The sequence below is a fragment of the Gymnoscopelus braueri genome (genome assembly GCF_963280865.1).
Source record: "Gymnoscopelus braueri genome assembly, chromosome: 1".
In the NCBI taxonomy this organism is placed as follows: domain Eukaryota; kingdom Metazoa; phylum Chordata; class Actinopteri; order Myctophiformes; family Myctophidae; genus Gymnoscopelus; species Gymnoscopelus braueri.
In genome coordinates this window covers 26,222,055-26,248,221 of record NC_137603.1, presented here as the reverse complement: position 1 = coordinate 26,248,221, position 26,167 = coordinate 26,222,055, and the positions used below count along the sequence as shown (strand labels likewise).

At 37.8% G+C, this 26,167-nt stretch overlaps 3 protein-coding genes across 8 annotated transcripts; 2 read left to right on the top strand and 1 right to left on the bottom strand.

Annotated features, from left to right (window-relative positions):
* Positions 1-2,434: 2,434 nt before the first annotated feature.
* LOC308090740 (DNA-directed RNA polymerases I, II, and III subunit RPABC5) lies at positions 2,435-4,853 on the top strand. Its single transcript, XM_080436004.1, has 3 exons — positions 2,435-2,600; positions 4,351-4,456; positions 4,567-4,853. The coding sequence occupies exons 2-3, from the start codon at positions 4,362-4,364 to the stop codon at positions 4,673-4,675; spliced, it is 204 nt and encodes a 67-aa protein (XP_080292130.1). The 5' UTR covers positions 2,435-2,600; positions 4,351-4,361; the 3' UTR covers positions 4,676-4,853.
* Positions 4,854-5,196: 343 nt separating this feature from the next.
* Positions 5,197-16,815, bottom strand: LOC308089959 (cleavage and polyadenylation specificity factor subunit 7-like). Of its 6 annotated transcripts, none has more exons than XM_080434950.1 (9): positions 16,397-16,815; positions 15,096-15,314; positions 14,899-15,002; positions 14,426-14,571; positions 13,932-14,301; positions 13,197-13,294; positions 10,962-11,106; positions 10,510-10,775; positions 5,197-5,618 (listed from the first exon to the last, which is right to left on the bottom strand). In XM_080434950.1, exons 1-8 carry the CDS (start codon positions 16,451-16,453, stop codon positions 10,514-10,516), a joined length of 1,401 nt encoding a protein of 466 aa, XP_080291076.1. In that variant the 5' UTR covers positions 16,454-16,815; the 3' UTR covers positions 5,197-5,618; positions 10,510-10,513. The 6 variants fall into 6 exon arrangements, with proteins under 6 accessions (XP_080291076.1, XP_080291074.1, XP_080291075.1 ...); XM_080434948.1 differs by lacking the exon at positions 5,197-5,618 and adding an exon at positions 7,894-10,262; XM_080434949.1 differs by lacking the exon at positions 5,197-5,618 and adding an exon at positions 7,894-8,202.
* A 1,585-nt stretch (positions 16,816-18,400) lies between these two features.
* Positions 18,401-22,481, top strand: sdhaf2 (succinate dehydrogenase complex assembly factor 2). The gene is made up of 4 exons (XM_080436501.1): positions 18,401-18,575; positions 20,444-20,670; positions 21,019-21,128; positions 21,635-22,481. The coding sequence occupies exons 1-4, from the start codon at positions 18,549-18,551 to the stop codon at positions 21,763-21,765; spliced, it is 495 nt and encodes a 164-aa protein (XP_080292627.1). The 5' UTR covers positions 18,401-18,548; the 3' UTR covers positions 21,766-22,481.
* The last annotated feature ends 3,686 nt before the right edge of the window (positions 22,482-26,167 follow it).

Here is a 26,167-nt window from a genome sequence, read left to right as displayed (position 1 = left end):
TATAAATACCTCGAAAAAGTTAGTGACACCCACAGCCACGAAACTAGAGGGAGCGTAAACAACAATCTGGTACCACCCACCCATAAAACAAACATGGGCAAATTCTCCTTCTATAGCACAGCCACCAAGGAATGGAATAGTCTAACCCCATCCCTCAAAAAATGCAGTTCGCTGGGCTCATTCAAAACAGCCCTAAAAACTCATCTTTCTGGAGGCCGAAAGAGGAGCTAGTACCAGTTTCCCTGTAGACAGACGACCCCCCCCTCCTCTTTTTTGTACATATTTTGTATTTCCTCATGCTTTTTTTGTATATAATTTTAATTTTTCCATGCTTCCCTTGCTTGTTTTGTACATAGTGGTATTTTTTCTGTATTATCTGTATTTTCATGTTGATTTTTGAACTGTTTGGTTGCTACTATATATGTCTATGAAATTAATTCAAGGACCCCAACGGAAACAAGTCCGCAAGGACTTTTTTGGCCGGACCTTTTAGACAAAAGCATTATAAATGTAACTGTGTTGTTTTACATTCTTTTGCCTAATAAAAATTTCAATCAATCAATCAAGCGCAATGATAAAGGATGCTGCCATGTGTCAATTATTTTTGTTTGGGCCAGACTGGGAACACAAATACATAAGAATGGGAATGTAACTGACTGTGGCCCCCATGTCTGTCCAAAATTACATAAAAATAATAAAGCAGTAGCTAAAGTGTGGCAACAATCAGTGAGCCTATGAAAGAAAATACAACAGCAGTGTGAATGTTAATGTACTTGAATTCAGTATTGATAACAGGGTCGACAGTCTGTAAGCGCATGTTAGACATGTCATCACATAAATATACAAAAACAGTGGGAGGGGTAACATACATTCACTGTTTTTGTATGCCTTTTGTTATAGACCTGTATGTGAAAATATAAAATAAAAAAACCTTGAACAAAAATAAATAAATATATATATATATATATACAAAAACAAAAGTCACCCACTGTTTTAAACCTGAAAACCTGTGATGTGCCAAAAAAGATGATTCCGATTAAAGATTACAAAGAGTGTTCGACCTTGTTTTGTCATCTTGATCATGATGTGATTGCTTATGTGTCATTATTGGTTCCACTGAATACAAATTATATTAAATGCACAAAATACTGATCATAACCTCTGGTGATTAATTATATATCTGCACTACTGTTATAAGAGAGACGATGAGGAATAATCTGACAGAATGGGAAGGGTGCAGTAATTCACACTAAAATAATTACTGAGCATGAGTGCTCACTGAGCTTGTAGATCGTCTATAGCTACTAATGTTGTCAAATGATTGTAGGGGAGTAAAAGCATAATATTTGCCTCTGAGATGTAGTGGAGAAGAAGTAAAAGTACTGAAATTGGAAATACTCCAGAAAAGATACAGTACTTGAGTAAATGTACTTAGTTACTTTACAACACATTTACAATGCAGAAGAGGTGGGAGGAGGAGAGGAAGGGAAGATGGTTTTATAGAATTCAGAGGAAAGTAGGAGAGGTGAGGGGAGCAGGAAGGCTCAGATTTGGGCTCACAGGATTAAATGGGTCACTGTACATTATTGGGAAACAACACAGGGAGATGCAATCATTGTGGGGAGGAAGAAACAGAGGAACATGTGATGATGAACTGTAGAGAGTGTGAATTATTAAAGAAGACAACTCATTGAGAATTTAATTGAAGAGCGGTATGATTTAGTGTATCTTTAGAGTGACCAATTTGACAGACACATTTTTTTTTTTTGACAGTTTTTTATTTGTAATTTTGTTTAAGTTATGTATTTAGTTATATGGGTATTATGGGTGACACAGGCTTTCAATCACGACAAGTAGGTGGCGGTAATGCACAAATATGTTTGCCAACCGCCAATAAACCCTAGTAGGTGCGTTGCCATGTCCGCTTATTATACGCGACTTTGGGCTTGTTTTTCTGTAAAGTTGCTTCAGCTTGTAAATATTGGTAGTTGCGGTTTGCGTTTTTTGTGGGCTTGTTCCTAAAGTGTTATTTGGGCTTGTTCCATAATGTTGTTTAAACCAGTGGTTCTCAAACATTTTCATGTCAAGAACCCCCAAATTAAGATGTATTTGTCTGCGGACCCCCACCTGAAAACATTTTATGCCAGGGACCCCCAAACCAGATTTGTGTTGTTAAAATGCTTTAAAATATTACAATTTTTTTTCCAATGTTTTTTAAAATAGCAGATCAGATCTGTATATGGATTTAAAGTGCTCTTGGTCTAGGCGATATATTATAACCCATTATAATACAGACCTTGTATTTAACTGTACTTTCCTGTGCCTTTTTTTGCAAACTGCTAGTGCTAATAAAGTATTCAATCAAATCCATGTCGCTTATTTTGGGCTCGTCTTTCATGGACCTGGTTGCTTATTTCTCTCGCAAAACATGGCAACACTGCCCATAATTATATGAAGAAAAAGCTGGATGGCAACCCCTGAAACAAGACCCACGCTATTGAAACTAAACTAAACATAACATAAGTCTTCAGTCTTGCAGATCTTTCCCACTTATCTTCTAACTAACTACTTGACACCACGTACCTAGTTCTGTGTTGACTGTGAGTAAGACATTCATTTGATTGTTGTTGATGGTCAAAGTAATATGCCTGCCTGTACAGTATAGCTGTTAGCTAACCTCAAGTTAAGCTACAATGCTTTATAGATGTAATGTTAACTTTAAACGCTTGCTTTTTAACATCTTAAACAATGGCACATATTTGCTAACGATGGTACAGCTAGATAAGCTAACAACAACATAACGCATTACATCGGTTAACGTTATTTTTATGGGACCTCTTTCTATTCTAGTTCTACACGTGAATTAGCGTTAGCCAGTTAGCCACTATAAGTGGCGTTCTATGCGTTTGGTTAATAAGCACATTTGTAACAGATAAACCTAATTTATACTTAGGCTGTTCACATGAGCTCATATAATATTACCCAAACAGTGACGTCACATTAAAATAGTTATCATATCGTTAGAGAGATACATAGCTTGATGATGAGTGAGAAAGATGGCATGAACCCGAAACTACCCGCGATATTGCAATATTGCATGGGTGTTAAATAAGTACATTTACTCAAGTACTTCACTGACAATTCTGAGGTATTTTTTACTTTACTGGAGTATTTCCAATTTTCAGTACTTTTACTTCTACTCCACTACATCTCAGAGGCAAATGTTGTACTTTTACTCCCACTACAATTATTTGAAAACTTTAGTTACTACTTTTCTTTGTAGATTTTCATTATTATTACCAAACATACATTAACGACTTCAACCCTATATACATTTCGGCCATTGGAAAATAGTAGATCTATACATTGTGAGCGTGTAGATCTGCTATCTGCAAAAGATTGTTATATATTTGAAAACTTGCAAAATGGGACATTCTATTCTGCATAATGGGTACTTTCTACTTTTGGCACCAATACTTTTGTACTTTTAAATTCCGGACTTTTAACAGAGTATTTCTACATTGCAGTATTTATACTTTTACTTAAGTAAAACATTAGAGTACTTCATCCACCACTGAAAACAGGAACAAAATACGGTGACTACAGTACACGCAACAGAACGTTTCTTTCTTGTGTATTTAGGTAACTAAATATTGATTGAATACTTGTTAGCAGGTTTGTTAACGGTACAGGTGGTACAGTCAAAGCTTATGCTAAAAGGATAACACAAAAAGTCCCAGGGTGCTTGTTTCCATTGTGGTCCTGGTCCATAATACCAATTACTTGCATTGATTGTGGTTAAAATGGTTGTTGGCAACACAGATGTCATGGGAGCGCAGGGATACAGGAACAGAGGGCACTTAATTGCAACAAAAAAAACTTAAACTTAAACAAATTTTCACCAAAACGGTGAGAAGTGTAAAATATACATGATTTGAACATGCACAGTATATAATTATCAGACCTAAATATTTAACTACCCTTAAACTTCTTGTTTATGCCCATAATGACTGGCTAGCCATAAGGTTTCGTAGAAATATTGGACCTTAATTGTGAAATGTCCAAGCACAGAATACACTCAATATACAGTATATGAGATGAGCTCTGGATAACAAGCTCAGCTCCCACATGGCTACAGTAACTCAAACCCACTCAAACCCTGAATCATGCTAATGTTATTATAGAGCCATGAACATTATGCCTAATTTAGCCATGAACATTATGCCTAATTTATACTTTGACACATGAAGTATAAATCAGGCTTTACACAACATAGCCAACCGTGACATTTTGACATAACCAACTGAAAAGTGATTCTCATCAATATCTGATGTTGTGCTATTGTTCCAGGAGATTCCATTATGATCATCCCAATTAGATGCTTCACCTGTGGGAAGATCGTGGGAAACAAGTGGGAGGCATACCTTGGATTACTTCAAGCGGAGTACACTGAGGGGTGAGGTGTTTATGTACAGATGTATACCTACCTGCTTGGTCGGTCCATGTCATGTGCTGCTCCATCATTTATTTCCTTTAAAAAATCAATTTCTTTGTCCCCCATTGCAGTGATGCCCTTGATGCACTGGGTTTGAAGAGGTACTGTTGTCGGAGAATGCTTCTGGCTCACGTGGATCTTATTGAGAAGCTGTTGAATTATGCTCCCTTGGAGAAGTAATGTTTGATGAAGCCGTTTTCGAGAACTGTCGAGGATGGACTCAAATGCAATGGACTTGGGCAGACTGACAGCCTCTAGAAGAGAGTATGGAGATATAAAGTTGACCACAGTGAATACATTTGACATGCTTTAGTTGATCTTACTAGACTCTTTTTTTTAATAAAGCTTTCAAATTAAATCCTTGCGTACGATCCATGATGTATTTTTTTCCCCCCATTAGTGTATAATAGTAGTGTGCAGGTCTAAAGAAGAGCCTGAGCATATTTTTGGGTCCGATATTGAGGAATAAAACATTGATATAATACATATACAAACTTAAATAAATAAACTGTCAAATATATTTAATGGAGCCAGGATTTTTTAGTTTAGCAAACTATAGTCCAAAATGAGTGATCAGTGCAATGAATCAGTAAAACCCCACTGGAATTTAAATAGTCCAAAGCATCTTTCTGCATTGTTTTGAAAAGAAAAAGCTTGAATAATAATAATGAATAATTTCACCCTCTATTGTGGTGGTGGGTGAATCTGCATGCACAGCCGGTACAAAGCTGCCCTACTATTTCCTTCTGGAGTGGTTAGCCATGACAGCCACCAGCTTTCCTCCTTGTACTCACCTCTGCCACCACCTCCATACAATCCTGTTTCGCACCAATGGCAGCGCCTGCCTTCTCCAAGAGCTTGTTCAGTCTGTTTCTGTCCTTTGTTGATGTAACCTCCCCAGTAGGGAAATGCAGAGGACACCGGCCACAACAGACAGATGGAACATCTGAATCTCGTTGCACACGCCAAAGGACCTGAGCCGCCCCAGGAAGAACAGTTTGCTCTGGCCCATCCAGTTCAGGTGTATGCCCAGGAACTTGTTGGTGCCATGGATGGGGCTGGGGACCTCTTTGCTCTAGCAGTGATCCACAACCAGCTTCTTGGTCTTGCTTGTGTTGAGTTTCTGGAGGTGACAGTGGCATTAGTAAGGTGTTTGACATTCTGTCCCAATTCTGAGCTTTTCTAAAATCAGTCAAATATAACCAGAGTTTCAAATCAGATTACCTTCTGTAATTATTATGTGGTTTAGATTATCTATTTGTATTTTACTTTAAATTAGTAAATTGACTATTTCCTTTTGAAATATTGGTGGGGAAATTCCATAATTTTGAGCCCTCACTGTGATGCCAGAGCAGCCAGACCAATACAATTATGGTCATGATTGATTAGGATAAATACTTATTATGGTCTGGTCCCAATCTAATGTATATAATTTGTTTCAGAAACTAGCTTACTAACTTGTTAGCTGAAATTTGAAATTAAGAAATGTGGGTCTAATGCCAAACTAAATACAGTAAGTCCCCTGTGTTCCAAGTGGTAGTGCCTTTAAAGTTAGACAACTACAATGTTACTTATTTAGGCTGCATATTAGACAATAACGTATATGGAGAGTATGGCACTAAACATCTTGAACCAGATAAATAAAAAAGTAACATTTCTAGCGAGAATGTCCATTATTGTAGAGAGAAGTGATCTTGGCAATTACACCTATAAATCCTGGTACACTAACACCCCAAAAGGTCCCTTAAGAGAAGCTACAGACCTAAAAAAAAAAAAAAAAAAATCAGGTTTATCCTTAAACTCCATCTGATTACACATCTTCCTCCAAATTGTATCCTCAAGTGGCCTCAGAGTGGAGGATAGTATTACATTAAATTATATATGGTCCATAGGATTGTAAATAAGGTCATCCACAAAGATCTAGTCAATTACTTTTCAATAAGGTAAGTGTAAGCCTTACGGGGATTAGCTCAAAGTCCTCTATAAAGAGTTGACTGAAAAGCAGCTGTACCTATAACCATTAGTTGAGGTTTCGGTTATGTTTTTGCTATTTCAGTAGTCTAGTACAGGGGTCTTCAATGTTTTTCAGGCCAAGGACCCCTTAGCTGAGAGATGAAGCAGGGACCCCCACTACATATTGTATAAAACTGTGTTGCAGATTTAACTTTTTCATAGATAGCTTCGTAGACTTGTTTGACAACACTATCATCAGTGTATGTTGGACAGGGTGCATTGCTCATGGGACGGCCTTGCACGCCGTGCAGGAACCTATTTCAACAGGAGCACGCACATGCATAGATTTAAAACAACTTTAAATTCACACCTCAACAAAGTTAACAGGCTGCCGACCGCCGGTTGTCACACCAGCATGAATTAACATAGGATTGAGCCTAGATGCATATCAATTGTCCATTGTGTGACCTGTAGTGTAGGTGTTAAGCGACGTGCACGTTACGTCATTAAAATAAAGTGCAACATACCAAATCAGCAATACAACACTGATGTTGGATTCATATGTGTATTTTCAGACATTTAACCACTTAAACCGTCAATGCTCAGTAAACTTGACCTTTCACTCTGTACTTGGTCTACTATTTTTTCCCTCTAAACCAAACCTTTGCAGAAAATAGACGATCTACGTCACAACTGGTGAGCTTGTAGATCTGCTATTTTTGGCTAAAGTTCTCCTCAGAATTGGGATGCTAGGGTTCAAGTGTAAAAAATAAAATAAAATCACACTAAGATTTTGCACCCCCCTTGTAGTAATTCTGAGGACCCACTAGGGGTCCCAGACCCCTGTTGAAGACCCCTGGTCTAGTACATTGGTAATTGTATGAATGTATTTGACTTTTTTATGCATGTCTGCAACCACACAAAACACTCAGCCTACACACATATACAATCAAGGACCACAATGGAAATAAGCTCTAGAGCTTTTTTTAAAATATGTTTATTTATATAGCACTTTAGAAAGTGCTGCACAAAAAATGGGACAATCTACACATTAAAATAGCAAAATAACTCCACAATTGTAGGAGGATGCTAAAATACAAGTTAAAATAAGCTAATACAATTTAAACAATTTTACCATATAAAGAAAAGAAGAAGAAAATGAGCAATAAAAATAAAAAAATCATTTACATGAATGCTTTTCGGAACATATACGGTATGTTTTTAGAAGTGATTAAAGATAAGAGTCCGCTCGTCGAATAGCCTCGGATAGGGCGTTCCAAAGTCTAGGAGCTTGGACAGCGAAAGCCTGATCACCCCTAGTTCTAGGGACCTTTACGTTTTGATGTTTCCTTTTTGACAAATATGTACAAACACTGTATATGTTCATGTATATGCATTTATGTCAAGAAAAACATGAAGCATTCAAAGAAGAAATTAGGCAACAATTACGTTTTCAGATAACATGTTTATTGATCAAATATTTACAGTATACAAAAAGAATGAAAACATCTACATGTATACATGTACATGATCTGCTGTCCATGCAGGTATGGAAAAACAAAACAAAACATTCGTTAAATCACAAAAGTGTTTGTAGGCCAGGTGTCCTTAGAGATGGCTATGGAACAAGAGTGTGGTAGGTTTAGTGATTTTCTGCCAATCTCACCATCAATTTCTCCTCTGTAATTCCAGATACCTGCACAGAATGGTGTGGAAATCAAATCCTGCTTTCTCTGCTTATTTCCAAAAGAGACCTGGTCATGGAGGCCATGGGGGGCTTTTAAAAGGTTAATCTATACCAGGCAAAAAAAGTCAACTAAAGAGCAGTAATTACTTAGAAGGTTTACTGGCATTTTTCAGTGCTTTATTTTTTAAATTCTACGAGTATGTTATGTGAAGCTTATAGAGTACAGAAGTCCTGTCGTCACTCGTTCATCCCCTGATTCATAAAGTAATTTCTCTATGGAGAATAACATTGTGTCATCATAGAATCGTCTCATATAAGAATTGGGGTCCAAAAATAAACAAACTGTCTTGGCGAAATTGTCAGGGAGGAGGCTCTGTATCGTTTATGATAGTCAGTCACTCATATTTGATACAGTCTGTTATTGGCGGAAATCTTACTAATTCGGCGGAAGGACATTATTATTTTCTCACCGTCAGTTGATGCTTCATATCATAAGAGTAAAATCGCCGGGGTCATTTGTTTATTTTTGGAACGAAGTTCTTATTTGACGCGATATTAAACACGTCTATGGGAATTCAGAACGGGGGGGATCGCGACCCAGGTAGGATGTGTAAATTACGTCAGACTTCAGTGCTCTATTGCTTTACTTAGCAATAGGCTGCAGCTACATTATCTTCATGAAAGATGAATCTGTTAATAAATGTTTATCCAGCAGTCAAAACAAATATTTTTTCCTTTTATAATATGGAACAATATAAGCATTCTCATTTTGGTGAAGTTGTAAATACAACATATCAGAAATATTTACATTATACATCACTAAAATGATTATTCAATCGAAAAATAATAATACTTCAATACATTTTCTGGTGATCGATTAAGTATTTGTTTCACTTTTACATAGCACGCCAGTGATTAATGTACGAACATCAATATACATAAAAACTAAATTGTAATATCACTGCTGTAGAAATAGAATAGTACAAAACACTTAAAGAGTCTAAAAGCCCCGTTAGCGGCCCCTAGAGGCTGTGCTGCTCAGTGGTAGCGTTAATTCTGCAGTCAGCCCATTTAGATTATCAGATTATCTTGTGTGCAAAATTGTCATTTTAGCTTGAAGTTGGTGCTAGAGGCAAGGTCATGGGGTTACTCAAATGCATAAATGTGCTCAGCAAGTTTCATGGCAATCCGATCATTACAGTTTGAGATATCTTTGTATGCAAGTGCATAATTTGGCTTATGGGTGGTACTAGAGGAAAGGCAATGGGGTCACCAAAATCAGTAGGGTTCATCCTCTGAGGAACAAGAAGGTCCACAGCAAATTCCATGGCAATCCAGCCAGTACTTTTTGAGAGATCATTTTTGAGACCATGCCATCCTTAAGAGCCCTGCCACTAACAGGGCTAAAAGTCAGGAGCAAGTAAGACAGATGCTTTGTGAAACATACAATAGCAAGGCTAAAATGCCTTCATATTGCTTGTTCAGAACTACTCAGGACTTGAGTAAGTCGTTAATGTTAACAATGCTCTTCATTTAAAAAAAGGGATAATGAGTAGGATGTTTCCTAAAAAACAATGTAGACTCATACAAAAATAATCCCTCTCAATCATCACTTATGACCCACTAGGAGTGTGTGGCGTGTCTGTATCTACAGAGACCTTTCATTCTGCCTGTATGTTCTTATTTTACTTTGTTCAGGATGTTTCTGAGCATCAACCTTTGGGCAGATGGTGTACACTAGAGCAATGTAAAGAGAGCAGCGACAACGGCAGTCCAAAATGCTTGATCACATAGACCTCAGATAGTTCCAGAAAACCAGATACATGTTAAATTGATTCAGGTGTGATGATAATATACAATCTGATTCTTTAAACATCTTACCTTTTAAAAGTGCACCACAAACAGTCTATTCTATCACAGCTCTACTACACTGCTAGAGATTATGGGAACTATTGAGAGGCTCCAGAATCAGGAAATTGCTGTAACATGTGTTCCATTGGAACGAAGAGTTGTTGCCACTCTCGCTTTACACTGCTCTGGTGGGTGCTATTGGTGTCGTTGAGCCAGAGACAACTTTTAAAGTTGTGTTTACAAACCACAACCGACACATCCAACAACATGTTATACCTGTAAGTATGGAATATAGCATATACTGTATAATACTTATGTGTTTACTTGTGCTGCTGAACTTTTACAACCTTTTAAAGTTTTTACCAAGGGTGCAAAGAATTCTAAAGGGCATTGTTTAAGTTTGAGCAGGTGGAAGAAGACATACATTTAATAGACATGGGGTTCACCACAATAAAATGTATAGATGATGATGATTTAGATTCAAATAGAAAGTTTTTTATATAACAATGTGGAGAAAGCTTACCTAGCTAGCGGTATCGGTCTCTGTGATCTCTACTTGTATGCCTCTGGCTCTCCCGATCCCGCATACGGTCTCTGTCCTCCTCTCCACTCCAGGAACGTTCTCTGCGTCTACGAGATTCAGAGGAATCTCTGTCACGTTCTCGCCCTCTGTCCCAGTCTCTCTCTCTGTCCCAATCTCTCCCTCTTTCCCGGTCTCTGTCCCAATCTCTCTCTCTGTTGCGGTCTCTGTCCGGCTCTCTCTCGCTTTCCTGAGGACGATGGCTGTTTCTACAGAAAAATGATATATCTTAATTACACACTGGGGTGAAATAGACATGAATATTTATACCAACTGTATGTTCTGCTTTGGTATATGTGTTACAATAAGTAGTCTAAGCAGTCAAAGCAATACCAATTTGAATGGACAACAAAATGCATCAGTATGGGAGTCCAGAAATAAACTTCTTAAAAAACCTGGTGTTGTAGTTGCCCTGGATGGAAACTAGGCAATCTTTGAGAGAGGTAAGCAAGGTCTGGCAGCGTTCATCACTGTACACTCTGGACTGTTTAATAACTGAAATGGCAGTCAGAAGAGTCTCCATGGCCAACCGCAAGTCTCCTGCATTAACAAAATAGACACATCAAAACATTTCTTCAATTGTGTGAAAAAACAAAGAAAACAAAGAAGCGTTTTTAATCTCAGACAAAACTAAAGTCATGCTTTTCTTTAGATGAGGCTCACACCCTGCTGTTACCAACGCCATTACTGCTGATGGGACAATATTTAAAAGCTTACTTTTAAAACTGAAATTGGTAACCTAGCGAAAAAACTAAATCTGAAGATGAAGTTTTGTTTTAATTTTAGAAATAATTGTCTTTCCTGATGAAGGTCTAACGACCGAAACGTTGTTAAATTAAGAGCAATTTTTTTTTTCTGACAGTGTGCGAGTCCTCTTCTTTGATTTCACCATCAGATCTCAGGGTCTATGAGACTATGATGAAGACCTTCTAAGTCGAAACGCGTCGGTCATATTCATTTGCCTTGCTCTTAATAAATTATACATTTTTTCACGTGAGACGGAGTGCCTTGGAATTCTTTTCTTTTTAAGTCTGCATTTTCACACCTTTTTGGCAAGCAGTACTTATTTGGAAATCCTTTTTGTTTATACTCATAGCGATAATCACTATCTGAATATAGAGCTTTAAGCTTTTCACAAATATAAATATCGTTTTAACCAAAAAGTATCACTTACACTACCTTTAAAAACCAAGGTCTGCAGGTGTTTAACTTGAGTTTGTATTAATATATTTTACGTATTTCGTGTATTGCTTTATGTTTTTAGTGTATTTTATGTTGTGATCCCTGCTCGATGAGGCACCTGGGTAATGTTAAATAAATAAACGTTAAATAAGAAATTCAGATAGGATTGGTAGAAATCATCAAGGATTCAAATCTAAACAGCTGGCAAGTATGTTGGTACAGTATTTCCTTCATGATACACTTGGCAAAAGCTTAACTTTTATTCACAGATGTCAAAAATAATACCCCTCGGCCGAGACGGTTGGCGTAACCGTCTGGGCACCTACGCTGGCAATCCAGCCTGACAGTGTGTCGCGGGTTTGACTCCCGATCCCGACGACCTTTGCTGCGTGTCACCCCCCCCATCTCGCTCCCCATTTCCTGTCAGTCTACTGTTCCTATCAATAAAGGCAGAAAAAGCCCCCCCCCCCCCCCCCCCCCAAATATAAATAAATAATAATAATAGTACCCCTCAATGGGATAATATATTTATTATTCGTGACAAATCACATAAGCAAATCAACTACTAATCACTACTACCAATCAAATTTGGTAGTAGTGCACATTAATTGTGATCTAGCTGGTCAGGTGTTTCCTATTTGGCAAGGACAGGAACCAAGCCTAGACATGGCTTCAGACCACTTACTTTACAGTTCCGAAATAAATGTTCCTGAACAAATCAAGCACTTTGTATAATTTGTGATCATTCTTACTTTAAAAAAAACATTGAAATAATATGTTCTGACTTCTTAAATACACCCTATTTTATATTCCATTAATACATTTAAAAGAATAGTGAGTACTACTACCACATTGATGTGGGAATAAATTCATGGATTCTATATCTGATCGGCCTGCTTGTTATATCAGCTCACATTCTCAGTCTTGTATGTAGAAAAGCCTTACTGACACATTATTCAAATCTGCATATTAAAAGCACCATGATCTGTCTGACCAGCACTTTCTGGTAGTATGCAGAATAATACAGAAGACAGCCAACACATACCGGAATATACTTTAACTACAGTAATAATATTTGGTGAATATTCAAAATAGTTAACACTAACAGGCCTTTTTCTAAAAGAATGCTCAAAATGCCAGGATGGTACACTATCTGGAACGGAGTAAAGAAAGACCATAATATGATATGGTGTTTAAAAAAAAATATTTCCTCTGCTCTTTTGTTCCACCTTCACCAACGTTTTGCCTTCATCGAGGACCCCAACTATTGCTGGGGTTCTGTTATTATGGCAAGATATTAGGAATATTTATGAATAAATATTAAGAGTTGGCTGTGTGATTACATAATGTGGGACATTTTCTGTCGCATAGCACAGTAATTAGGATATATTTTGATCAAGGTGTTGCTCTTCCTCCTTGTGCCATCAATTGAATGGCTGTAGTCTTACCAGTCATTGCTCCAGTTACAGCCTTGGTGATGGCACTACTGGCAATGGTTCGATTTCTGTTCATTAGCTCCTCCAAATCTTGAGATGGAGCTGTGTCTCTGTAAAACAGTGAAGAACTGTTGTCAATTTATTTAATTAGACATCCCCACCAGATGTTGGTGCTGCAAATTGATTTAGCAAGGTTTTAAAGGTAGGGTAAGTGATTTTCTTTGGTTAAAATAAGTGTTAAATAGCTCTATATTCTGATAGTACTCATTGCTATAGAGTGTTTGTTCAGTAAAAGGATCTCCTTGTCTCTCCAGCTCTTTATAAAACAGAAAATGCATTTTCATTTCATTTCCAATTTTATCCAATCAGGATATAGATTAAACAAGTGAAATTGGAGCAGGCTTAAGAAATGAGCAGGCAAAATTGGAACTGGAACACTATAAAAAATGAAGCTTAAAAATGGGTACTTTCTCCTGATTGGCTGAGATTTTGACACCTACCAGAAAATGTATTTTCTGTTTATTAAAGAGCTGGAGAGACGGGGAGACTCCTGTTACTGAACAAACCCTCTATAGCAATGATTACTATCAGAATAGAGTGCTTTAACCTTTTAACAAAATACTTTTTGTTTTAACCCAAAAATATCACTTACCCTACCTTTAACTATCCGTTACAGGTAAACATGCTTATCTATTTATTTGAGATTTGCGATACCAGTGAAGAACAAAGCAAGTTTAATAATCTCACATTTGCTGGCCGTAATCACTGCTGCTGTGGCTGCCATGACCCGGGGGAAAGAACGCTGGATTGATATGAAGACTGGGCGGTGGCTGGCTGGCAACCTGGGGAGGCTGAGGTGGGGGCTGAGGTGGGGGCATGTACTGTGGCGTTGGGGGAGGAGAGCTGTACGGCATCATGGGTGGGAACGGAGGAGGGGGCAGATTGGGTGGAGGAGCCACATGCCTGAAGTAAGGGTTAGGCGGCGGGTGGAGGTGGCTAGCGAGGTGTTGTGGATACATGGGGGGCACAGGCTGAGGACTGGACTGAGACAATAATACGGGAACTTTATCTGCAGAAACGAATTCCTTGTCATCCTTTACCAGGCGAAGGGGCATACCTGTAGAGAAGAATACATTAATTGTACTTCAAATAGAGCACAACAATCATTGGAAATGGAATACATAAGGTATATAATTCTGCATCTATTTAAAAAAAATACATATATGTTCAATTGTTCTTACATTTATTGGCTACGGCTTCAAACTTCTTCATGTTTTGGGGAGTGGCAATGCGGCAATCTACAGACACCCCGTTTAGTTTACACATTGGTACTTTCTCCACCAATTTCCACAATGAATCTTCTGATGACAATATGACTTCTGCATAGCTATTTTCAGAGTGAAAGAAAGAAAACATGCATTGCTGTTAAACACCATTTCACAGAAATTCAATACCATTTTTAAAGATCCACAATCTAGATGTCGGGCCTTGGGAAGACCTGGCACTGCAATCTATCAGATTGCCTTGAGATCATTTTTCTCTCCTCCTATATCTCAAAAAAGTTTTAACACTTTTTTTAACAGATTTTTTTTTTAGAGATTGCTTATAAAGTTCTATGATTTTCTAGTACAAATAATACTGCGGTGAGGTTCTGAACTTCATTTGCGAGCATTCATTAAACATTTAGCTGGGACCAACTGTTGGTAACTCTCACCCTCTCGACTGGCCATTAATTCGGTTCTCAGCAAATTTGATTTCTTTGATGTCCTTCACTCCCAGAGTTTGGGCCATGTTAGCGAGGTCTTTATCAGATGTCCACTGGAGGAAAATGATAAAAGTGAGAGCATGAGGCAAATATGTGGAAGTAAAATCACCAATATTGGGTAACAAGGCTTCATATGTATGACTCACCCAGGAGAAGTTGCCAATAAATACAGAATGCTTCTTTCCATCGTCGTTGTTTGTTATCGGCGGCGCTGCCGCTGATTTATCCTCTTTTTTAGCTGCTGTCGCTGCCTTAGGGGTAGGGGTGACCACCTTTGGAGCAACTTCCTTTTTCTGACCGACTGAACCGGTAATAACTGCATCATAGAGATCACTTGCCTCAACTGTCTGGTCAAAATCACAAACCTATGGGGGATAAATTTGCAACAGTTATTAGTATCACTTTAATAAGGTCGTGCTCATATTTGTAGAGCACAGCAGTAACATTGTCAGAGCAGGGAGTATGATTTCTACCATGGTAGTTTCCACTGTAACAATAGTAGTGTTTCAAATATAAGTGTATAATTTGCCACATGACATGCATCCTTTTATGCACAGGTGCTCTCTGGTATTATTATTATCATAATAATATTATTTATCTATTATTTAATAGCACAAATAATAATTTAACACAATTTCATCTCAGCTCATTGCAATTTAACTTCTATACAAGGCTTTTGAAACATCCCAATTACATCACACATTTGTAAATAACAAGGGATAGTGCCACCAGGTGTACCTTATGCTTCTAACTTTTTAAAGCATCACTTCATTTTTCTCTGTACATTGCTGTGATTTCGCTCCGCAGTCACACCAATCAATCACCAACCACATTGGAAATGCTTTATTTTTTAAAATACTTTGTGTAATAATGATCGGTGCTGATTTATATATTGTATTTACATTTGCATCCAATAAAATCAATCGATCAAACCCAGTGGTGTAAAGTAACTAAGTACATTTATTCAAGTACTGTACTTAAGTACACTTTTGAGGTATTTTTTTTTTCTTTACTGGAGTATTTCCTATTTTCTGTATTTCTACTCCACTATATATCTCAGAGACAAGTATTGTACTTTTAATCCACTACAATTGTTTGAAAGCTTTAGTTACTAGTTACGTTGTAGATTTTCATTATTATTACAAAACATACATTAACCAATTCATCCCTATTTACATTTCGGCAATTTGAAAATAGCCGCGACGCATTGTGAGCTTGTTGAACTGCTATTTTCAAAATATTTATACATTTAAAAACTTGTGAAATGGGACATTCTGCACAATTTACTTTTGTACTTTAAAGTACATTTTGATACCAACACATTTTGTACTTTAACTCAAGTAAATTCCCCCCCCCCCCGGATTTTTACTCTACATTGCAGCATTGATACTTTAAAAAAAATGCGAGTACATTTTCCACCACTGATCAGTCAAAACCCCAGACTAACCTCGCCATAGAGATCCACGAAAGTCTTATCAATGGCATGTGGCCCTGTGGCAGCCATGATGCTGTGGGCTTCAATGATCCTGGATGATGCAGTTTAATTAGCTATTTCTTTATCAATGTTATGATAAATAACGTTAACTGCTCAACGATGAAGCGTCTCGTCTCGTCTCCACCCCCCCTCCTCCTCCTCCTCCTCCTCCACTGCTGGACTCCTGTGCTAATGTAATGGAGGATGCAAAGATGCAAAATATGGCAACAAAACTAAACAAATACCATAGCGAATAATGTCTAAGTATTTTCTTCGGATGAAAATAAACGAGATGCATTAAAGTTTTCAGGTATATGTTTGCTTTTAATTAAGGTTGATAAGAATACTGGTCTGCTGCTGCTAACCCAGAGAGCTCATTGTGCTACACTACGGGTAAACTGTCCGCAGCAACAGGAAGGAGCCGAAGCCGAAGGGGCCGGTGTTGCCAGATTCTGCGAGAAAAATTATCAACCAGGTCTAGGAAAACAAGCCTAAAAGAAGCCACATGAGCACTCTAACCCTACTAACTCTAACTACTGTACATTGGCTATTTGAAAATAGCCGATCTACAAATGTAGTCGCGATGCGACGCGTTGTGAGCTTATAGATCTGTTACTTCCAAAGACAAATCGTGTGAAAATTTGGGAATATTTTCAAATCTACAAAAGCTTGTATGTGGGATCCCTGGCACAAAATACATATACAAATAAAAAATAATTATATATATATATATATATATATATATATATATATATATATATATATATATATATATATATATATATAAATTTGGGGGTCCTTGACTTGAAATGTTTGACAACCAGTGGTTTAAACAACATTAGGAAAAAAGCCCTAATAAGCACACTTTAGAAACAAGCCCAAATAAGCAACTACACTTTAGAAACAAGCCCAAAAAAGCAACTACACTTTAGAAACAAGCCCAAATAAGCAGCTAAACTTTGAAAACAAGTCAACGCTTATAATAAGCGGACATGGCAACACTGCATAGGGTCCATGTGTGTTATTTTACCGACTAGGAACACTATGCCGAATATAAGCGTTCCTCTGGTCTAATATCTTGTGTGCAGCGAATTAGAGTTGGCAAAAAACTAACTGAAATAAACATATTGAATACGACTTGTGGACATAAAATGATTTACAACTGATAACATTATTTAAAAAAAAGACATCTATGTTGGAGTGAAGTGAACAGTGAACAGTGACCTCACCAATATGGCGGTAACACGTTACCCCAGTGTCGGGTATTTGCCTTTTTTTTCTCCTAGATTTCTAATAATAACCATTACGTTAGTTACCAAAGTTGTCTGGCATCGTCTAATTAATCAAAAATACCATGGAAATATATATGGTTATAGGGTTTGTGTTCCCAACATGGCATTTATTATTTAGAGAGTGTGTTTTTTTTTCTTCCAATAACGACTGGGAAGCAGTGTTGCCAGATTTTGTGAGAGAAATAAGCCGCCATGTCTATGAAAACAAGCCCAAAAGAAGCCACATGAGCACTTTATTGGCTATTAGAAAAAAAAATCAGATGGGGGTCACTGTCTGCAGAGAAATACATTAATTTGGGCGTCCTTAACATGCAAATGTTTGAGAACTGGTTTAAACAATGATACAGAAATAAATAAATAAATAAGCAAAAAAACGCAACCAATATTCAGAAGCAACTTTACAGAAAAACAAGCCCATAGTCGCTTATCATAAGCAGACATGGCAACACTGCTCTGGGAAGATGGAGGGAGAGGTTATCGACGCGAGAAGATTCCAATAGCACCCAGCTCCCCTCGCGAGACTAGAAGACTGGTATTGCGCCACGAAAATAACCGATTTACAAGCGCACAACCCGTCACATCCGCAACGCGCGGCGAGCTAGCTATATGGTTGTGAGCTTGTAGATCGGTTATTTTCTGCACGCGACACCTTCATACGACGAACGGCTTCCTTGACGTAGAGGAGGTGTGCTTTTGTACTTGTGTAATGATTACACTGTTTGGTGTGTAGAGTGTATGTGACATTCTCTGCCACCTTGGTACACACCACCACAGTGTACAGAAAGATACACATAAACATCAGCACAGCTGCATTTACCAGAAAGACGTTTAAAATGTTATCGTCTCTCTTAGCGAAAAGGGTAAGTAAATAAAAGCTTGTTGGTTTAGTCAGCGTTATAGAAGTCGTGTTGTCAACAGCGCTATAAAGCTAAGTAAGATGTTGCAGTGTTGTTTGTTGGGTATAGTAGTAGTGCATCTATGTCATTAGCTTGATATGCTTGTTTACAACTGAGTTATTGTTTTCCATCAGTACTAGATAGATACGTTGTTGTTAGCCCGGCCTAATACATGACTATATAGTCATAGATGAACTTCAAAATTGTGTTTGCACTTTCTCCCCTTTTGGCCCGTACATCTACATAAACGTTCAGATTTCAAATATAAAGTGCGTACTCCATGGTCACGGATGTTAAAATTATGTACGGGCCCTCAGAAGTACCTGTATCTTCCGTATTGTTCAATAAAAAGCATTTTAATCCGATCGGTGGCCATTTTCTCATAGAATTATCAGAGTGCAATACACCTCCCAACCGATAGGGTCGCGTAGTTGAAAACATATGGTGATAATACGGAAAGAATGGCCACCGATCAGATTAATATGCTTTTTATTGAACATTACGGAATATACGGGTACTTCTGTGAACCCGAGTAGAATTGTAACATCCGTGGCCATGGGGTAAGCACTTTATATTTGAAATATGAACGTTTATGTAGATGTGCGGGCCGTAAATGGAGACTGCAAACACCAGGTTGAAGTTTATCCATGACTGTCACAGGGCTAGAGAGATAGTTGTATGTTCAACCATTGGACACCAGAGGACAGCACCTAACATTATGCAACCCTGTTTGATAACGTCAGAGTTGTCGTTCTGTTTGTGGAAGGTCAGTTATAACATCATTTTTAGTCTCCTTGTTGCTTAAACATTCAGCATTATGTCATCTGCCATATATAATATAAACAACATATCTCAGAGATATGATCTAAAGACAAAACTCCCATTCCAGAAAAAAATAAAGTTGATACTGTATGCTAGCAATTTGGACTTGTCACATTCTGTGTTCCTGTAGTTTTATGCTCACAAGTGTATTGACAATCTTTGTCTGACTGATGTGCATAGCCTTTTTTTTTTTTTTTTACTGTATTATAGTATAAACTGTATTACAGTACATTATGTGCTGGGTAAATTAAACTGCACCACCCTCTCTATTGTTGAGCAGAAACACACTCAGATCATTCAAAGCAATCATAGTTTATACAACCAGGTACATAAGAGTAAAACTTATTTTGGTTTGGCTTCCTTCAGTCCTACCAGTCTCGCATATTAGGAGATATTTGTAATACATGTTTTTATTTGCATGTACATTTTCCACCACAAAGTACTGGACACTTTACAGTCCAGTGCTTTGTGTTTTTGTATTTGTTGCAGTGGTGTTAAAGTAACCAAGTACATTTACTCAAGTACTGTACTTAAGTACAGTTTTGAGGTATTTTTTACTTTACTGGAGTATTTCCATTTTGGGTACTTTTACTTCTACTACACTACATCTGAGAGACAAATATTGTACTTTTACTCCACTACAATTATTTGAAAACTTCAATTACTTTGTAGATTTTGATTATTATTACAAAACATACATTAACCACTTCAGCCCTATATAAATAGCCGATCTACAAGCTCACAATGCTTAGATGCTTAGTACAGTAGATCTGCTATTTTCAAAAGAGTTTTATACATTTGAAAACTTGTGATATGGGACATTCTGCAGAATGAGTACTTTCTACTTTTTTTTCTCTTCTACTTTTGGTACTTTAAGTACATTTTGATGCCAATACATACACAAAAAAATACAAAAATAACAGAGTATTTTCTACATTGCAGTATTGATACTTTTACATGAGTAAAAAAAATTTGTACTTTTTCCACCTTTTGTGTTTATTGCTGGTCAGCTCATGAACGTGGCATGCCAGGCACGACCATGGAGACCAGCGGTGACGGGGATGATGTCGGCTCGTGGTTACCGTGGAGAGGCACCCGAGGACAACAAGGCTGACCTCATAGAGATCCCTTTGCCCCCGTGGGAAGAAAAGATAGGAGAGTCCATAGACATCAAGAGACTACGCTTGCTATACCAGAGTCGCAAGAGGGGCATGTTGGAGAACTGCATAATACTCAGGTTTTTTTTTTAAACTAATAATTAATCTATTACCTTTACAGGAAAATGTAGGTTTTTATTGCAAACAAATGCCAGTTGTGTTGATAATAAAACGTTTAAAATCCCAATCAGGTCAAAACAAACACGCTGCCCCCATAAAATCGCTGTGCTTTTCAAGTTTTGACTTGAATTTGGAACGTTAAAAGTTTGCCTATGTTTTTACTAATTCATGTGAACAATCATTGTGCAGCTTCAAAATACGGGTACAACGTATACGGCAACGCCAATAGCAGTTAGCTCATTGGTAGCTTTCAACTTGTCAGTCATATCTGCTATTTTCTCATTTCTGTCTCCCCTGACACTATGCAGCCTTTTTGCACAGCGCTACTTAAACACAATGACAGAGCCCCAGCTGCTGCAATATGACAGGTTGATTAATGAGCCTAGCAACGATTGGGACATCTACTACTGGGCAACAGGTGAGAGGAACACTTCTTATATTTTGGTCAATATAATTTAGACCTGCAGACATTAGACATGCAGAATTATACTGTATTGGCCTATGTTTAGCACTTTACATTTTAATTACATAGCTGTACATGCATGTCATTTGAGACCTACCAGAAAAAGGTTTGGAATTTAGATTAACTTGCATCATGTTTCCGTATCAGACATTTGTTATGATTACCCACATCTAATATATTATGTTTTGGTTCGCTGTATATTGTTTGCCATTCCTTTTTTGTCAACATGAATTCTATTCATTGTCTCTAGATGCCCATCATTAGTTTGGTCTCTAATATGTGTACCACCATGTTTTAGGCCAATAATGGTCCCTTGCTTATGTAAATGATTGATTGATCGATTGATCGAACAAACACTTTATTAAAGCCCGGAGGCTTGTCTCCAGTCAGACAAAATCTGACTAGTGACTAAATCTCTGTTCTCTTGTCTTAAATCTCTGTTCTCTTGTCTTTGCTGGCAGAGGCCCAACCTACTCCTGAAGTTTACCAAGGAGAGGTCATTGAAATGTTGAAGGAGTTCACAAAGAATCGGGACCAGGAACAGAGGTTGGATGCCCCCAATTTGGAGTACCTGGACAAAGAGAGCCAGTAAACTGGAGGCCTTTTCAACCCGCTGAATGACTGATTATATTGTAGGTGGTGCATAGAAATCAGTGTCAGTATCATAGCCCACCTTTAGACAATTAAAAATAGGCTATTAAGCCAACTGCTCTATGTACTGACTGAGTGTACATAATATTAGAAACACCTGCTGTTTCCATGAAATAGACTGGCCAGGTGAATCCATGTGAAAGTTATAATCCTTCATTCATTTCACCTATTAAATTATCTTTGGTCTTGAAGGACGGTTTTAGATGAAAGCCCAAGTCAAAGTCAGAAACTGAATTGTCTTCGATTTTTAGCAATTAGAGTCTAACTTCAGACTGTCCCAAGAGGGAAGTTCCGAGGTTCAGTTCCCACTGCAGCCTTTTGTCTTGTCAAATTTCCTTCAGCAAAACACTGGGCCCCTGCCTTCTCCTTGGTCGTAAGTCTGTCTGTAAGCAACATCTAGATTTAGGGGAAAAAAAGGATATAACTTGGTATTAGCAAAGCGTTCCTAATATTCTGTACGCTTTATGTAGAAGGTCTTCATCTACTTCTGTATATACTGTAAAAACGACTGTAAATGATTTCGCTGTACTGTCTGAGTCAATATCTGACAATTGCATGTAGACAAATAACTACACACTCATAGGCAGGGCAAGTTGCATCTTGTTCATAGTATTCTTGTGGGTTATTTAATAAATTCTGATGGTATTTACTGTGCTTTTCCACTTGTTGTCTCACTTTCTTCAAATATTTGATCATATGCCCTGTTGCTACATTTTTACATGCCCTATTACATTTGTATTTGTGTTATTTACACAGTAATTGACATTGCATTGGCTGTAGTATCAACAAATTTGCACCAGGTGGAAGCACAGTCTTCCTTTTTTGTTTTGCCATCAGCTGCATCACACCTGCTGATCACTAATCCCTCAGTAACAGATGGATTGCCCCCCATGTAATTAATTCAGTATGCTCTGTTTGGCCGCAATGGATGGTCAAGATGTTATCTGATCAAAATATTTGTAAAGTAATATTGAAAAATATGGTCATCTGAATAGATCATACTCCATATTATATATATATTTATATATTCTGTTGTTGTACACTGTGTTTAAACAACCTCAGCTCATTGCTTAGAAGTAATCGTTTTATGGCTGAGGTACAATAGAAATTGGCTCTGAAGTTGGTAACACCACCTGTAGTGTGAAGGACAAAAAAACAACCTTGTTTTCCATGATTGTATGGGTGTAGTCCACGCACCTCTATTGGATATGCAGTGTGCAGGAACTACAGTACTGCATGTTTGCCCATCTCAGTGTCTAGATACCACCAGTCCAGCTTAACCCTGGCATCTCAATTTTGGGCATGTCATTATAGGCAAAATGTTCCAAATATATTCCAAACTTTTCCAAATATATATTAAAAAAAACGAATCTCCATGTGCTGCATTGTAAGCTTGTAGATCGTCTGATTTCGAATTGTAAAAGTATATGGGGCTTAAGTGGTTAAATTCAGATATTCTTGCACCTGCATGATATTAGGAAAACGCAATATACAAAATGTAATATACAATAACATAGTTGAATATTGCGATGACGATATGCATACAGTTTGAATGTCTCTCTGCCTTTGGTGGGCTGCTAACATAGAACCCAGACAAAAATAGCCTACTGTAATGCACACTGAAAAAAGAAATTGAAAACATGGTTTTACTGAAAACATTGCACCACTACCTTAGCAATGCAGTTTTTCACTGCTCCCCTTAAACTATTTTTTTCTAAACCAGACAAAAAAATCCTTTATACCTGGATTGTTGAAATGCAATATGCATATTGCTTTTGCGATGTGTATATTGTGCATGTTGATATTGCGATGACGTCGATCTTTTGACATATTGTGCAGCCCTACCCTAAGCCATATAAATAATGTCCTATTTCAGATCAGAACATCATGTGACAATAGGGAAAATACCTTGACTATGTGTTGCCAATTCTGTCGAACCATGTTCTGAGAGAAGTGCCCCCGAGCCTCACGATGTGCACAGCATTTCAACAGAAGGAGACTGGCTGATGAATATGACCATTGAATTGGTATGTGGCCAGGATCCAATGATGAACGTTAAACATTTGCTGTGAACAATGTGAGCCAAATACAAACGTTGTCGATGTCATTTAAATCATAATTTTCTGAAATATCCAGAAAAAGGCTGTCAGCCTTATATTTCCAGTTAATCTGAAAATAGCACAGTGATGTCAGTTGGGTTCCCCTCTGTGTGCCCTTTGCCCCGTTGCCATCTGTCTCAGATAAAATGAATAATTTAGATTAAACGCATACTGTCCTCTGTATATTATGCCCCTTATTTATTTTCTGTCTCTGAATCCCTATGGCAATAGGCTATATCAGAGTGTGCAAACTATTAGGAACACCATCTTGCATGAGATAGGCCATGAGAGTGTGTGAATGATATGCACAAGGCTATTCAATGCATCAAATAAATAACTTTCATAATTTACTCTTACCGTTTGTATCTGTGCCACAAGCTTTTGATGAGTTTCATGAAAGGCAATTAGAAGCATTTCATCAGGCTTCTCTGTAAGATAAATCACAGTACCTGTGGATGCAGGCTCTCATGAGCACCATGATTCATATGATCAATCTCTGAAGTTTGTTTCAGTTGCCCATGCATACCCACTTTATCTATCTCTACATCTGTTATCCTGATCTATCTTCTCCCCCTGGAATTTCAACTTCTCTCTCATCTCCATCTCTCCTCTCATGTTTCTGTAGCGGAGCTGAGTTGAGCAGAGCAGTGTGGCCTAAAGGGAAAATACTAACTGCCTGGTAAGAGAATAGTTTCAGTTTTAAGGTTGAAATGGTTGTGTCACATTACCCAAGTGCAGATATGTATTCTCTTGTTTCTGTTCTGCAGCAGTATAGCTAATTTCATCACTTTTAACCTGGTGTCCACAATTTATAACAAGTAGTGAGAAATAGCTGATCTTCTACAAGCTCACAACGTGTCACATTACCACAAAGTGTTGCGTTGCATTGCCATGCATTGTGAGCTTAGCTTGTAAATTGGCTATTTTCGCTATTCGGCATACATGACGAAGAGAATAGGGTGTGAATAAGTGGAGAAAAGTACCAAATGTAATATGCTTGTTAATGAACCCATAATGCTATTTAAACCAGAGCCAACAGACAGGGAGAGTATATGGATTAATTTTGATTAAGTAGTTATTACATCAGCTGGTCCCTGTACATAGTAAAATCATAAATTTGAAAATGCTCATAATCAGCAATTAAAATCAAACACAGAAAGTTTGCGACCATTCCTTCTGATTTTCTTTTTTTTAAGACTTGTTTTGGGGCTTTTCTTCTATTAGGACTGTGGAGAGAGATACTAGGTAACAGGGGAGAGAGTCGGGGAGTGACATGCAGCAAATCCGTCGCTGGGCTTGAGAATCGATCCCGGGACACGCTGTCTGGCAGGCATCAAAGCCTATCTGGTACACGTCTTAAACACTTATAACCTTGTGAAATGAGTTTGATGATTGATCCTCTTAATAGACCTACCGGTATGCACTGTATCACGCAATAGTTATCTTCGCCAGGCTGGAATGACTGGGGATGGGTATTATGTTTTCGCCCCTGTCTGTGTATCTGTCTGTCTGTCTGTCTGTCTGTCTGTCTGTCTGTTTGCGTGTCTGTACGTCTGTGAGCAGCTAATCTTGGACACCACTGGACTGATGTCTATGGTGGCTGCACCCCATGACTGACATAGCCCTGGGTAGGCACTCAGGCCTGGTGGAGATCCGAGGAGCGTACTTAATGTAGAACACACCTACTAGACATACATATTTGTTTCAGATCATTTACAAATATAAGGGGAATAAGATAAACACACTTTAAAATATTAATCTCAGAAGTGTCTTTTATATACACATTTATGCATCTATATACACTGTACAGATTTCAAAAAATAATATCTAACATTGTGCACCCCAGTGATGTGTGACAAAGAGAAATTAGGCTGAGAGATACCAAGGATAGACAGATATCAACACCTCCAGCTAATACTGGTGAGTTTTTACATACAGTACAATTCACTATCACTATGTCAATGAATCATCCTTTGCATGTAGATCCGCCTCTATCAAGAGAATCCCTTCATCAGAAAACCAGACTGCTTTTTACACTTTTAATATTGTAAAATTAAAAAAACAATATCAGTGAAGAGTGTCTTGGACGTTTCTTGCTCAGTTCTTCAAAAGGCAAAAAGTGACAAACCCTGACTATTATTATTCAACCAATAGTATACGCTTAAGTACGTATACATCGCATGCGTCATATACGACTTATGCGTTGTCTTGTCACTGGAAGTGCCACGGCGACTTTTCAGTGAC